Source organism: Cimex lectularius, unplaced genomic scaffold, assembly GCF_000648675.2.
Source record: "Cimex lectularius strain Harlan isolate CLEC.00 unplaced genomic scaffold, Clec_2.1 scaffold147, whole genome shotgun sequence".
In the NCBI taxonomy this organism is placed as follows: Eukaryota; Metazoa; Arthropoda; class Insecta; order Hemiptera; family Cimicidae; genus Cimex; species Cimex lectularius.
In genome coordinates this window covers 630,689-645,586 of record NW_019392851.1, presented here as the reverse complement: position 1 = coordinate 645,586, position 14,898 = coordinate 630,689, and the positions used below count along the sequence as shown (strand labels likewise).

The following is a 14,898-nucleotide window of genomic DNA, read 5'->3' as shown; positions in this document are numbered from 1 at the left end:
GGGTTGCCAAGTTTATAGGATAAGATTTTCCTTCAGGAGACAAAAATACCCTCTTCGACCCTTTCAAGGTTTAATCGAAAACGATACAAGGTATATCGTTCGTAACATCATGATATCATAGGGGAATTTTTAATAGGAAATTTAAGAAATTTGTGTTTGAGATTTGATTTCTATACAGCGATATACATTCATGTGCTAAAGAATCTTTTGAAAGGGATCGCATGTATCAAATTAACTTGTATTAAACGACTGGGGTGATGTTCGTTCATGAAACGTTCGGTATCATGGATCATTGTCCATGAATGGCTTCCTGAAAACGAAACGGCCAATTCTATAAAATACACTTTCCCAAATCGACCGACTAAATGCAACCATAAAGAAAAACGTCCTGCATTATTGAATAGAGATGTTGCCCGTTTCCAACGGTAACGCTCAGGGGGGTTCCACATTTTCCTTGGCGACGCCGCAAAAATGGTCTCAATTAAGATGGGACGTGTCATATCGCCCGACGTATTTGCCGTATATATGCAAATTTAAGTTAAATACAAACGAATACTGAAATATTTAGATCTAACGGTGAAAATATTTTAATAACGCTCAACTAATTCAATGAAAACAAGAGTATGATAACTTAGTGATTGTGAAAAATTAACTACTCAGCTATTGCCAATTTTATATCAGAAAAATCTGCAATGATTGTAGGTTTGTTATGCGATAAACAAAAAAAAACACTTTCTCCTAAATTAACTGTAAAACCGTAATCCATCATCATAAACTCTTAAATTACGCAGTAAATAGAGGAATGTTTCCTGTTTTCTCTGAACTGCAAAATTAAGCAGCTGCCCTGTTACTTTAATTATGAGAGTAATTACGTTCAGAGTAAGAAATTTTTTGGCTAAACAATGAGTTAAACCCTAAATTCGAATTAAAATGGAACATCGCTCAGCCAAGCTTTTAGGGTTGAACGCCAGAATCATGGTTAAACAGTAATGTACGTCTCTTCATGAATATTTGTGTATCCCTATGTATTTTGACAATCTGTTCTAAATTTTTTAAATCTTTATTTTACAACTGGATGCAACAAGCAAAAAATAAGGTATTTATAAGGAAGGATATACAGGGTGTATCAAATTCTTGACTATATGTGTGATGTTTAGTGACCGTTAGTCGATGATTATTCGAAGATCGATTTTACAATACTTTTTCCTTATTATTCACTTTCAAAATCCATGTACTATGCCAGGATTCGAGTCAGAAACTGGAATTAAGATTGCAGGGAGAAATATCAACAACCTTAGATATGCAGATGATACCACTCTAGTGGCGGAAAGTGAAGAGGAACTAAAGAGCCTCTTGATGCGGGTGAAGGAGAAGAGTGCAAAAGTTGGCGTGTTAAGCTGAACATTAAGAAAACTAAGATCATGGCATCTGGCCCTCTCAATTCCTGGCAAATAGATGGGGAAGAAATGGAAGTAGTGACAGACTTTATTTTCTTGGGCTCCAAGATCACCGCAGATGGGGACTGCAGCCAAGAAATTAAAAGACGCTTGCTCCTGGGGAGGAAAGCTATGACAAATCTAGACAGCATACTCAAAAGCAGAGACATCACCTGCGTATAGTCAAGGCGATGGTTTTCCCAGTTGCAATGTATGGCTGTGAAAGCTGGACTATTAGAAAGGCTGAACGCCAAAGAATTGAAGCCTTTGAACTCTGGTGCTGGAGAAGACTTCTGCGAGTCCCTTGGACTGCAAGGCGATCAAACCGGTCAATCCTGGAGGAGATCAACCCTGACTGCTCTCTAGAAGGCCAAATCCTGAAAATGAAACTTAAATACTTTGGCCACCAAATGAGAAGTAATGACTCACTGGAGAAGAGCCTAATGCTGGGTAAGATTGAGGGCAAAAGAAGAAGGGGGCGACAGAGAATGAGGTGGATGGACGGAGTCACTGAAGCAGTCGGTGTGAGCTTAAACGGACTCCGGAAGACGGTGGAGGACAGGAAGGCCTGGAGGAGCATTGTACATGGGGTCGCGATGGGTCGGACACGACTTCGCAACTAACAACAACAATGCCAGGATTCGAACTCAGGATCCCTATCGTGGCAGGACTCTCAACACGACTCACAAGAATGACACATCTACACGGAAACCAAACACTTTGAGCCTTGAAGATAATCTCAATAAAGATCGAAACGTTTGCACGATGAAGAAAATGTTTTTCTAAATCTACACCACACCAGACCGCATCTCACGATCTCCAAATAATAATTCTTGACTATAGTCCATCCATTTAATTCAGCAACGATTAACTTTAGCAAAAACTGTTCTTATACACACCCCCAAGTTAATTTTGCGTAAGAATCGCGTGGTGTTAACAGGTTTCATGAACAAAAAAAGATGAAAGTTCACATGACTTTATCATCTAGCTGGGAAATGACACTAACTTCGTTATTTTAAATGGGAATCCCATATTTTTATTGTACAATTCGATTCTAGAACTTATTTTATGTCACTTTTACTGAATGGAAAATTTTGATAGGATCGACCATTTCTGAGTTATGACCGATTTTGTTCTTTTGCAAGCAAAAGATATGTTCTCACTTGTGTTACTACTTTTGTCCTTTTTGAAAAGGTGTCCTGAAATAAGAAATTTTGATCACAACACATACCATTCTGTAGGTGTAGATTTTGATGTATAATTTCGATGACTTTGAGTGTTTAAAAATTTTCCTTCCTCGCGTTTTGTTTAGTTTTAAGTTATCAGATCATGTTCTTACTAGTGTACTTTTCTTTCTTTTAAAGACAATTTTTGCCGGATCGGAGCCATGTTAACACAAAAAAATTTATACTTAAACTGGAATCATGAAATGAAAGAAATTAAAAAAATCATGAAAACTTCAGTTCAATGAATAATTGTAAACGTAATCACAAGTTTTAAAAGTCAGAGATATAACAAAGAAAAAACAATCTGGCCTGTCTTGATGAAAATTTTCTAGACATATTTCATACGTTATACGGTGCATATGAACTCTTGCAGTGCATCCAGATTCTTATGGTAATTTAAGAAAAAAAGGAATCACTTTTTCATTTACCTTGGTGCAGTACCATTGAAATTGTTTATTCTATGGAAACGGTGTTCAGATCAAGGGCGTAATTAAAAATTCTAACATGAAACATATTTTGAAATTCTAAGGGAAATAATTCCCAGCGTCTTTTATAATTTTTATTTCCTCTGAGTTGCATTAATGCAAATTCCGCCTAGTTAGATCTGGGAACGTTCAGAGCGTCACTTGGGTATTCAGGGCGCTCCTCACCCCCAGTAATCCTGGACGGTTCCGAGGGTGGGCGTCGCGGTTTTCCAGCTGTAATTCCACCAGCTCGGCCTTATCCTACACACGCCCAAGAGGCCCCGGGGGCGTTTCCCAGAAGTGGTTTTCTTTTCTAGGCTCAGGGCCGACGGTGTTTCTGCAGAATTCAAATGTCCGTCCCGCAGAACCCGCAGAGCGCTGAGTAGTTTTAATACCGCCTCTGACCTGAATCCTTAATGACCCCCCCTGCGGATTCAAAACCGACACTTTCCTTTTAACCCTACGGTTTGATTACGGGCGAGTTTTACTTTCTGGAGTTAACACAAGGCCTTTTCAACCTTCTTTCGACCTTTTTACATTTTAAAAGGTTTGAACGGTGTATGGTAACTTTTCAAGCAGTAATGGGGTAGGATGAAGGGAATCGAAACATTGGCTGGTTGCTAGTGGATTCGGAGAAAATATAAAAGAAAATAACGAAAGGGAAGCCCATTATTCTGTACATATCTCAAGAAAAAGACTTCACATTTATCCTCTGGTATTTAAGATATAAACGCAGCGCACCTCTTTAATGCCATTTCCGGCTAGTTCATTAAAAAGAAAAAGTCCAAATAAAAAATATATATGTGCATATATATGTGTATATATATATGTACATGTATGCAAGATATTCAGATGATCGAAAATTGACCAAGTCACAATAATTTATACGTTTAGTTGTGTTCTTTATTATTGTTTGAACTGATACCAAATATAATTAAATTTTATATTATTGTAATAAATAATTTACATTGGAGCCAGAATAGGCTTCATAAATATAATCTGAAACAGATAAGAGTAAAAATATTTTTAAAATTGAAGTTTAAATTGTGAGAGATTGTAGTGAGGTTTGCGAGGTAAAGGTACCTAGCTTGATGATTAACTGTTCTGGTTGTCTTATTCTCGCTAGGTTTATATGTTCAATGAATTCGCCATCATCAGTATGTTATTGTGTTACTTCGTCAATTTGTAAGTGACATGATGAAATAGTGACGCTTTTTCAGCGTTTTTTGAAATAGATTAAGTTTGAATTTTTATCAGATGTGTTTTGGTCAGTTATAGCATATGTATTTTTTAATATTGCAAACAGTATAAAATTTAAGCTGATTTATTATGTACATAAAAAGAAATTAGAGCATTTCATTGTCATCACTACAACGAACTTAATGAGTCGAGAGTAGTTTTTATACAATAGTGTCAAAATAAAATTATTTTGTTTGTACAGTTGCATAGAGTGACGAGCTGGATTTTTTTTAGAAATAGGTACATTGACTTTTCTTGTAAGGACCTTGTCTGTATTGAATCTGTTAAGCATTCTGATAAAAAAATAATAAATTATAATTTAATCAAAAATAAGTTATACCATTTGCAATTAAAAGGTTATTTACAATAAATATATTATTTTCCAAGAAATAAGTGATGTTCCAACCCTGAAAAGGACTATGATTAGGAATTAACTTGATAATTAGGGATTGGACTTATTGGAAGCGTCCTTTATGATTAACAACATGGTGAGTTTAAATTTTGTTCCCAGCTTTTATTTTATTTTTTTATTTGGGCATTTTTTGGGAAATATCCCGACAAGTAAATTTTTATTTTTTGATTAGTATTAAACTGAAAATTTTAGATCTTTCTTCTCTCCAGGATAATGGGATATAGGAACTTAACCATTCCAAATGGCAAAAGACTCATCATTCAATGTACATTTTTTATTGCATACATAAAATGTACTAGCGATTCTTCGAGACTTGTTCAAGTACGATTATAAATCATAAATATGTTGTAATATATACAAGGGCATTTTACCGCCTTATCAAGTTTTTTTTTATGTAAAGGCTGGCGCGAATAAAAACTCCCGAAGGAAAAATTTTTCCATCCTGCAGGATATTTTCCCCCCTAAAAGAGACATAATGTTTTTTTTTCACTTCATTTATTTACATCTACAACTGTACATGTATTCTGCCCAATCAACAGATTGGATAATTTATGTTTGTGGTATTACTGGCGTTATAGAGAAAGCTACCCCCTTTGGGAGCCCATATTGATTAATAAAATGGTATTAATAATTTATGAGGTATCTTATCTACATTCTTTTCAGACGTTTATGTGATAATTGTGGGTAATCGACTATTCGTATTTCTGTGTTGGTGTGATTTTGTAATTTACTATGAAAGTCTGTACAATTTTGTTGGATGATAAAACTGTTGGTATGTGAAGATCTCTGTGAAGTGTGTTATTGTTTAAGCAAAAAGAGGCAGAAACAAGTAGTCTTAAAATTTTGGCTTGAAATCTTTGTAATTATTGAATATTTGGCCGATCCATAAACTTGGCACCCAGGTTTGAGTAGATATGTCTATGTCGAAAGATAATTTTGATTTTACTGGTAATTTTGATTGTCGGTTGAGTAGGTAATAAAACATTTTAGATTTGTTAAGTGTTTGTTTATTTAATCGTGTGTGTGGAATAAGTCCTAATTAGTTAACAAGTTTGTTGTATATATGCTATGTGATATGTTGTGACTTTGAAGGGTTAAACTTTATTTTCCAAACATTGCTCCATTTTGCAATTGTTGATATGTGGTTTTGTAACATAAGTGATGCTTGTGTAGAAGGGGATGGACTTGCTAATACGGCGGTGTCATCTGCGTATGAGGCGGTAAAATGCCTTCTCATTTGTTGTCATATCAGGAGTAAAAATTGTGCACAACAGCGGAGCGTGTATTGACCCTTGAGGCACACCTGCAAGCACTTCTTCTATCCCAGAGGTCTCCGTACCCTGGTTTGCTGCGAAAAAATCTCTCCTTAAGGTATGATTGTATAATCAGATAATAGGCCTGGGGTAAAAATAATTTTAATTTGTACAATAATCCCACATGCTTTGTCGAGGGACTGAGAAACATTTGGAAACACTCCAGTCGCGTACAGTTTCTGCTCGAGATATGAGGAAATGAAAATTTTATTTATTTAGTTGTGAACACTTAAAAAATTGTTCTTACCTGTTCAATTGTAAGTCTAGAATTTGCTCTTGGCCATCTAATAGTACGGACATGGTTAGGTCGTGTACATGTTCCAATTTTTCCTGAAAAAATAGAAATAAAAATATAATAATATATTTGGTAAATCAGCTAAACAAATAAGACAAAACTGATTCACGAAAGAAACCCCATCATGAAATATGATTTTCAGGATGTGTCGGTTGGATTAAAGATTTAAACTATAAAAAATCAATCGACCTGCAGGATAAGATAAAAATAAAATTTATGCTTTTACCACCTTATCAAGTTTTTTTTAATGTAAAGGCTGGCGGGAATAAAAACTGCCGAAGGAAAAATTTTTCCATCCTGCAGGATATTTTCCCCCCTAAAAGAGACATAATGAGTTTTCAAGTGGTGCAGTAATAAAAGGAAAGCAGCAGCGAAGAAGGGGGCAACGAGGAGCTTCCACCCCGTTGCAAGGTGCTGTTAAATTGTGGCTCATTTTGGCCAAAGCCCAACTAGGTCGAGCCCATATCAACTTTTGTCTCAAACGTTCTTTCACTGTATCATAATTGGATATTTAGGCGTTTAAAGAGGTCAAAGTAGATATAAACAAAGACAAATGTACAGGTAAATATAATCAGTAGATATTGTTCTTTAGGATAATTCAAATAAAAGTATTTTTTGTTTAATTTTTGTTTGCAACCGATGGCACAAAATACACTTTGGTTTAAGGTCTAATCTAATTAGATCTCACTTTTTAAGAAAAATATTCAGACTCAATTAATTAAAAATTCAATAAACAATAATTGCTGTAGTACCCTAATAAAAAATATAATCTTTGATTTATTGATGTTGACGGTAACTTACATTGTTCCAAAAAAGAGGTATAAACAATAGAGCTTCTATGAAAAAGGAAAAAAGAAGAGGACACATAAGACAACCTTGTTTGACTTCCGAGCTCAACTGGAAACATTCTGAAATACACTCTATCTTTCTAACAGGAAACCTTTCAAATATTGATACATTTTGTAGAGATAGGTTAAATAATTTCAGCAATAAAGGATTTCGACAAATAATATCAAAGGAAGCAATACAGTTTCCATGAAAAAGGAAAAAAGAATAGGACACAGAAGACAACCTTGATTGACTTCCGAGCTCAACTGGAAACATTCTGAAATACATTCTATCCTTCTAACAGGAAACCTTTCAAATTTTGATAAATTTTGTAGAGATTGGTTAAATAATTTCAGCAATAAAGGATTTCGACAAATACTAACAAAGGAGGCACTAAAAAACCAATATAAACAATGGAGCTTCTGTGAAAAAGGAAACAAAGAATGGGACAAAGAAAACAACCTTGTTCGACTTCCGAGCTCACCTGAAAGCATTCTGAAATTCATTCTATCCTCCTAACAGCAGAGACCTTTCAAATATTGATACATTTTGAAGAGATATGTTAAATAATTTCAGCAAGAAAGGATTTTGACGAATAATATCAAAGGACGCATTCAAAAAAGTTAATTATTTGTTCTGCTATTTCTTCAACAACTTAAGTTTAGTGATAATAATAACATAATTTAAATAAGTTTAATTATTGTATAGTTTAAACTGACAAGAATAGACGGTAAATGGTTAATAACTAGTTTGGTTTAATGTAATTAATTTATTTATCAATTCGATTCATTTTTAGTAAGCCCTTGCTATTGATATGTTAACAATTTTCTCTAATTTTTAATTATCTTATGTCTTAATTGATTTAGTTATAACAGTCCAATCTTTATTTTCGAGTAATAAAATTAAATCCTACCATATTTTCCAGGGAGAACATGATTAATTTTCCGATTGTTTTTGACTCTTGTTGTTTAAATTTTCTGTTGAAACGAAAGGATTATGGCGTTTTTTTAATATATTAGATTTTTCATGTCATAACGTAGAAATCAAAGTTTAATTTAATTCAACTTTAATTCAATTCGATTAACTCCATTCAATTTATCTTTATTGCTTTACACTCATTTTTGACAAGTCGGGTATCAAAATTGGTTTCGATTATTGATGATTTAATTGATAAAAACCCTGAGGTTAATATGTTTCTTCTGAACTCTAGGCTATCAAAGTTATAAATTCTTCCAAATATTTCAAAGAAAATAAGGATCAATTTTTTTGACAGTTGTTTAATCTTTCCATTGATAAAACGAAAGAATAATTGTATTTTTTAATATAATCGATTCTTCTTGTCAAGACGCCAAAACAATTAAAAAATAACAATTTAATTTTAAACGTATTAACTCATTGAATTTAAGTCATTTTCACTTTTTTAATTACTATAATCGAAGTTGCTCTAAGAATTATTGCCGATTTAATTTGCAAAATCTTGCGGTTGATTTATTAACTATTGTTCATTACTTTATTTAACAAAATGCAAATTTAAGCCACCTGGCCTTTCTGGTTTAGTTTTGTCTGAACAATTTCCCAACGTTAGTTCCGTCATAATCATTTAGAAGATGACAAAAGGCAGACAAAATCAGCTAGAACAGTCATATCAGGATGGTCAAAGACGATCAACATACGGAGCAAAGTGACTGGGTCCGTCCTTCCTAGCTCACCTATTTTCCCTGGTTTTGGTTTTGCCTGAGAAATTACAGCAAGTTTTCTCTGTCATACCAAATGAAAAAAATGTTTCATTCAGGGAGACCTGGATGATCAAAGATGATTAAGCTCTTAGTAGCAAAGCGATGAACCTGTCGTTTGCCTGGGTCTGTTCATCCTGGCCCACCTAGTCTCGATTGTTTTGGTTTTATTTGAGCAATCGCCACAAGTTTTGTCTGTCATTCAAAAACAGGCAGATCATCATAATCAAAGATGATCAAGCGACATGAACTAAAATTTTTTAAAGGACTCTTCCCAATTTCCATTATTGTCTAAAATTAAGGTTAACGCTTTTTTCCAGTGTGTGTGTTTTCGCCATGTTTCGCTGGTTTTTCCTGGCAATATCTGCACAGGCCTATTTCTGCTGAGCCGAGTTTATATATGCTTTCGGAGTCAGCAGTGTCCAGCAAGCATTCTACTCTCATTCTAGTCCTAACATGTTCTATCTTATGAAACTCAATAAAATTGATCCGGCATACAGAGGAAGGTTGCTCGATGGTCCCACCTATTGGAAGGATGCAATTGGCTTGGCCCCATACAGAGAGCGCGCAGGAATGCCCATCGATTTAAGAACTGGGCTTGGGTTCCGATTCTTGGAGGTTGTATTAGTGTATGTAGTAATAATAGTTCTGTATATCTAGTTTGTGTTGAAAGTGAATGTATTTATTAGCGTGAATGTGTGATGTGAGAGGGTCGATGGTGAAATATCGAGTACCCCATTAGGACAGTTGTATAACATAAAAAAAGATTGTTTGAGAGTGAATGTATTTATTAGCGTGAATGTATGAGGTAAGAAGGAATATCGAGTATCGACCCTTAATTAGGTTAGATGTATAATATGTATAAAGGGTCACGAAGGAATACCGAGTACTCCACCACCATAATGGAATGAAATGGTATGTAAATAGATGTGAATGTATTTAAGAATGAAGGTGAGTGGGGGGTTTGGAACTACATGCGTTGGGTGCTAAATTGACCTGGCTGCTGACGCCTCCGGACTGCTAACACCCGAGGTGGGTGATTCTCGTGACTACTGGCAATTTACTGTAAATAGCAAAAACTGGAATTGCCAGGGGACTACGTGAAGCCAATGGGCTCAACTCGGTACATGTACGTACATGTGCGGATTTGAACCTATCCAAATCCACAAAGATATCAATAAAATTGAAGTTGGTCTATGAACTTTGTAAGAAAAGGTAATGTAGCATGTTTAAGATGAATTATTTTAAAACGTTAACAGTAAATTGCTTAATTGCAGTAATAAGATTGTGCTTGAAGGTGTTAGATTTAAAAAAATTAATAATTTCCAGGTTTCGGCTTTTTAATTTTCCAATAAAAGTACAACAATGATTATAATGTATTTTATTTCTCAAAACTGATAAAACCTGGTAGAAAATAAATTTTTATTATACGTTTTGCCAGTATAACTTTTATGAATGTGCAGTATGCCCTCCCCCTGGTTATATCTCTGATGACATGCCAAGTGACTGTAGAATTAGGATGTGATGATTTTTTTTGGTTTCTAACCTTAAGAAAATTGTCAATAAATTTCTCTGATTTGGTCTTTTTGAATAAAACTGTTTCAAGCAGACGTACATACTTTTAGAATAACTGAGTAGTTTCTAATGTTTTAGTATGGGGTATTAAATATTTTTAAGATTAGTGCAGTGTTGCCTCTCCCCCGCTTATATCCTTAACGTCGTGCCACCTGTCTATGGCAATTTACTGTAAATAGCAAAAGCTGGAATTGTCATGGGACTACGAGAAGCCAATGGGCTCAACTCGGCGGATTGAACCTATACAAAAAAAAAGAAAAAAAAAGTTAAATACAAGTTGGTCTATGAAGTGCTTAAAGGTGGCAATTCACGATCGCTCCCAGCAGGCCAAACGGAGCGACGCCGTTCCCAAAACCACGTCAATGGCAAAACTGAACTGGCGTGCCCAGCTGTGCCGAATATTCGACCGGTCCAAACTCCATCGAGCCACTCCAAATATCTACGGCGCGACGACGGCATGGCGCGTTCGTGAATGGGAAAATCTGGCGTGGAGGGTGGGGATTTTGGCGCGGTGGCCTGGTCGTGAATGGGAAAACCCTCGTTTTTTTGGCGCAATCTCCGTCTTTCTGTGACTGAGCAAACATCTCCGTCGTACATTCTCAAAAAGTCAAAAACGTTTATTCTTTATTNAAGCCCCTTCAAATTTCAGGCACTCCAAATGGAGCTGTACGGCTTGGCGCGGTTCCATTTGGAGTGATCGTGAATGACCACCTTAAGAAAATAAAATACAGAATTGGAGTAATAAGATTGTGCTTGAAGGTCTTAGATTTTAATAAATTAACAATTTCCAGGCTTTGGCATGAACTTTTCCCTGTTGATTGAGATTTAAAAGTGAATTAAATCCGCCTAGTTTTCCACAGTGAACGATTAACTTATCCCCGTGTGTAAATTTGAGATTATATTATTAAAAGCCGTTGAGGACAGGAGGCCGGCACGTATAAGGCGTCGGTTTCCTCCTCTTTCCCCCTTTTGATTCTTGATCCATTAAACAATCATGGAACGCTTCCAAGGAGGACGAAAGCCCGCTTATCTCCGCTATTATCTGCTAGACTCGAGTCAATAATTAAGGAAAGGCGTTTTGTTTCCCGAAGTAATTCCTTATGAAGAAGGGATCTAATATTCTAAAGCTCCCTGGCGCTTCCTCGGCTCTCTCATGACGGCGCTAAATTAACAATGGCCTATTAACGGAGTATGTTAACTCTAAATCATAAAACACTATTCCTGGCAACTGTAATTATAAGGGGGATTATCATACAGGGAGGGTTTTTTAACTCTAAAAAAACCTTAATTTACTGAGTTTAAATACCCTTTAATCCTATTAAGAGATGGACAAAAAACGCAGAGGGGTTTTGTGCCAGGTAATTATTTAAGCGGTATCATGATGTGAAGAATGTAAAATTCCCAATCTACCTTTTTTTTTCGGCGGAAAGAAAATTGTTTTAAATTCTTCAGTAGACAGAGTATAAAATGGAAAGAGGATAAATTAAAACTTTATCCGGATGGTAAACTGACCGAAGATCACACAGGAGGTCGGTCATTGGAGGAGAATCGCTCTACCACGAACTGCTTCCTGGGAGCGAAACGTTCAATCCCATCAGATAAAGTTTCCAACTCGAAAGAAAAGAGATTACCATTTCCGAAAAGAAACGGAACAATCAACCTAATACACAATGGATTAATTATTGACTGTACGTTAACAAACAAGAAATAAAATTTTAAACTAAAAAATTGACTCATTTATATAATTGACTTCAATGAAAAGTGTAGTTACCAATCCATTATATTTAATGGTCTATTGATCCAATTATTTCTTTCAATTATTTTATCTTTTTATGCAAGGTTTTGGTCGAAATGAAAAAGTCAGTGTCACGAGCGGGATTCGAACCCACGACCTTCGGCTAAATACGCCACTGCTCTACCACTTGTGCTATCGTGAGAATCGAATCCTGATTACTCGACATTTGAAAAATGGAAAAAAGGAGGGGAAATTCGAAAGGTAGGTTGAGATGGGGAGTTGATGTCCGAGTGGATCGAAGTCACGATAGCTCAAATGGTAGAGCAGCGGCGTATTTAGCCGAAGGTCGTGGGTTCGATTCCCGCTCGTGACACTGACTTTTTCATTTCGACCAAAACCTTACATAAAAAGATTAAGTAATTGAAAGAAGTTACAAATGGTCAATCATACCAGAATACCAATGGTTATTAACTGGTCACAAGGTGTCTTGTTAGGAAGATTTTTTGAGGTAAGGAAAAAAATCACTTGAAAAACTTAATTGAGCCTCATATAGGTTGGTAATTAACCTGGTTAAGAGATCCTTTTAGACGCGTTTAGATGGCTAAAATTATCGGGATTGACCTGGGTACACTAACTCTTGTGTAGCTATGACGATAAGGATAGCAATGATGGCGCAAATGCAAACCAGAATATCTCAAACTGCTCACTTGCAAGCATATTTTATAGAGATCTTTAATACATTGATAACCTGACAAAATGTGACCATCTTTTTTCTTGTTCTGGCCTTTATACTTCTTTTTAGTAACTTGCGAAACTCGTGCAATAAAAAAACGCACTTTTTTACGTTTAATTCGACATAATATATAATTAGACTTACTTCTCATTTCAATCAAGAAAAAAAGTTTCAAAGAAAAAAATCTCCATTCTCGTTCTTTCATATTAGAGAAATAGATTTTTGATGATGGCTGATGAAAAAATTGATAATATATAAGGTAAAAGGAACATATTAACGTTATATGCAAGGTGATTAAGACGTTTCGATTCCGGGAATAATATTTTTCCGAGATGGGAATCGATCAGGCCTGCGGTTCAGTGGTTTGATTACCGAATTACTCGGCGGTGTGGGCTCAAATAATACCTTAAGTCGATGTCCTGAATATCCGGCCGAGATTAGATCCTTGTGATTGGCCTCAAGTCCTGAAGATAAACCTCGAGTGGATCTGCACGGGCTTGCGACAAATTTCAAGGTATGATTGATTTCTTCGATGAAAAGCAATTATTTAAATCAAATCCCTTCGAACGTAAGCATAATCTTGTAAAAAAAGGCCATTGGGAGGTTTAGAAAAATAATTTTAACTTTGTATGCTCTTCATTGACATACCCTGCATATAACCCTGACGCCATGCCATCTGACTATGATGATTTGCAATTAATGCTGGTCTTTTTCTTTAAAAAGGTTTATTACAAAATTAAGAAAATACGTTAAAATTAATCAAATCTGAAGGAAACACGTAGATAGTTAAAAATCCTGAACTGAAAGTACTGGAAATAATAAATTTCTTTTAATTTTTATATTTAGTTTTGACTAAGCTGTTTCCAGATATAAGTACTTTTGTAATTACTTTATAGCAACTCATTTTTTAGTATGGGCTAGCTTTTTAATAGAAAGTATACCTCTCCCATCGTATAATCCTGACACTGTGCCATCCCACTAGATAAAGGAAAATTTCTTGTAATTGAAATAAGAATTTTTCTATCAAACCGGTGTAACTTGATAGTAAATAATTTTTTATAAAGGGTTTTGTTAGATAAATTTTTTATGAAGTATAACCTCACCCTGTTTATTACAGTACACAATACAATTAGAATGCGCAGCGTTTTTTCCCCAAGCCCAAAGATAAATTGTCAATAAATTTTCGTAATTGGATATTTTTGAATCAAGCTCACTTACTTTTATAAGAAGTAAGTAGTTGCTAATTTGTTAGTGAGGGTAGTTAAACAATATTTTTAAAAAAATGAATGTGTATTGTTTGTTGCCTTTTTCAGCATATGTCCCTGACGTCGCGCCATCTAGATAAATGAAGATTTCTTTTATAATAAAACTTCAAGAATGATTATAATGTATTTTATTTCTCAAAACAGATGTAACATAGTAGGAAATAAATTTTTATTATATGTTTTGTTAGTATAATTATTTATGAATGTGCAGTATGCCTCACCCTGCTTATACCTCTGATGACATAGCAAGTGACTAGAATTAGAATGTGATGATTTTTTTGAATAAAACTGATTCAAGCACATGTACATTCTTTTAGAAGAACCGAGTATTTCTAATGTTTTAGTATGGGTTATTAAATATTTTTATGAAAAGTGCAGTGTTGCCTCTCTCCGCTTATATCCTAGACGATATGCCACCTGACTATGGCAATTAGAATTGTTGCACCAAACCCGAAGAAGCGCACGAACGTTGACAAGAACTAAATAGTAACTTAGTTTTAGTGTGAAGTTAATTTTTTTTTTTAAAGCGGCGTTACCTCGCCCTGTGTATAACCCGGATGACATGCCATCTGACAATGCAATTCGAATGTGGTTTTTTGTGCTTCTAAAGCCAAAAAATTCAATTCATGGTGATTTTTTTATTT

The 14,898-nt window shown here is 35.1% G+C and overlaps 1 protein-coding gene across 1 annotated transcript in view; it reads right to left on the bottom strand.

Moving 5' to 3' along the window:
- Positions 1–14,898, bottom strand: part of LOC106669345 (disintegrin and metalloproteinase domain-containing protein 28) — a 219,276-nt gene that overhangs the window by 19,915 nt on the left and 184,463 nt on the right. Inside the window, exon 4 of the mRNA XM_014398761.2 lies at positions 6,338–6,420. Within this exon, the coding sequence (XP_014254247.1) occupies positions 6,338–6,420 (83 nt within the window). The remainder of the gene's footprint in view (positions 1–6,337; positions 6,421–14,898) is intronic.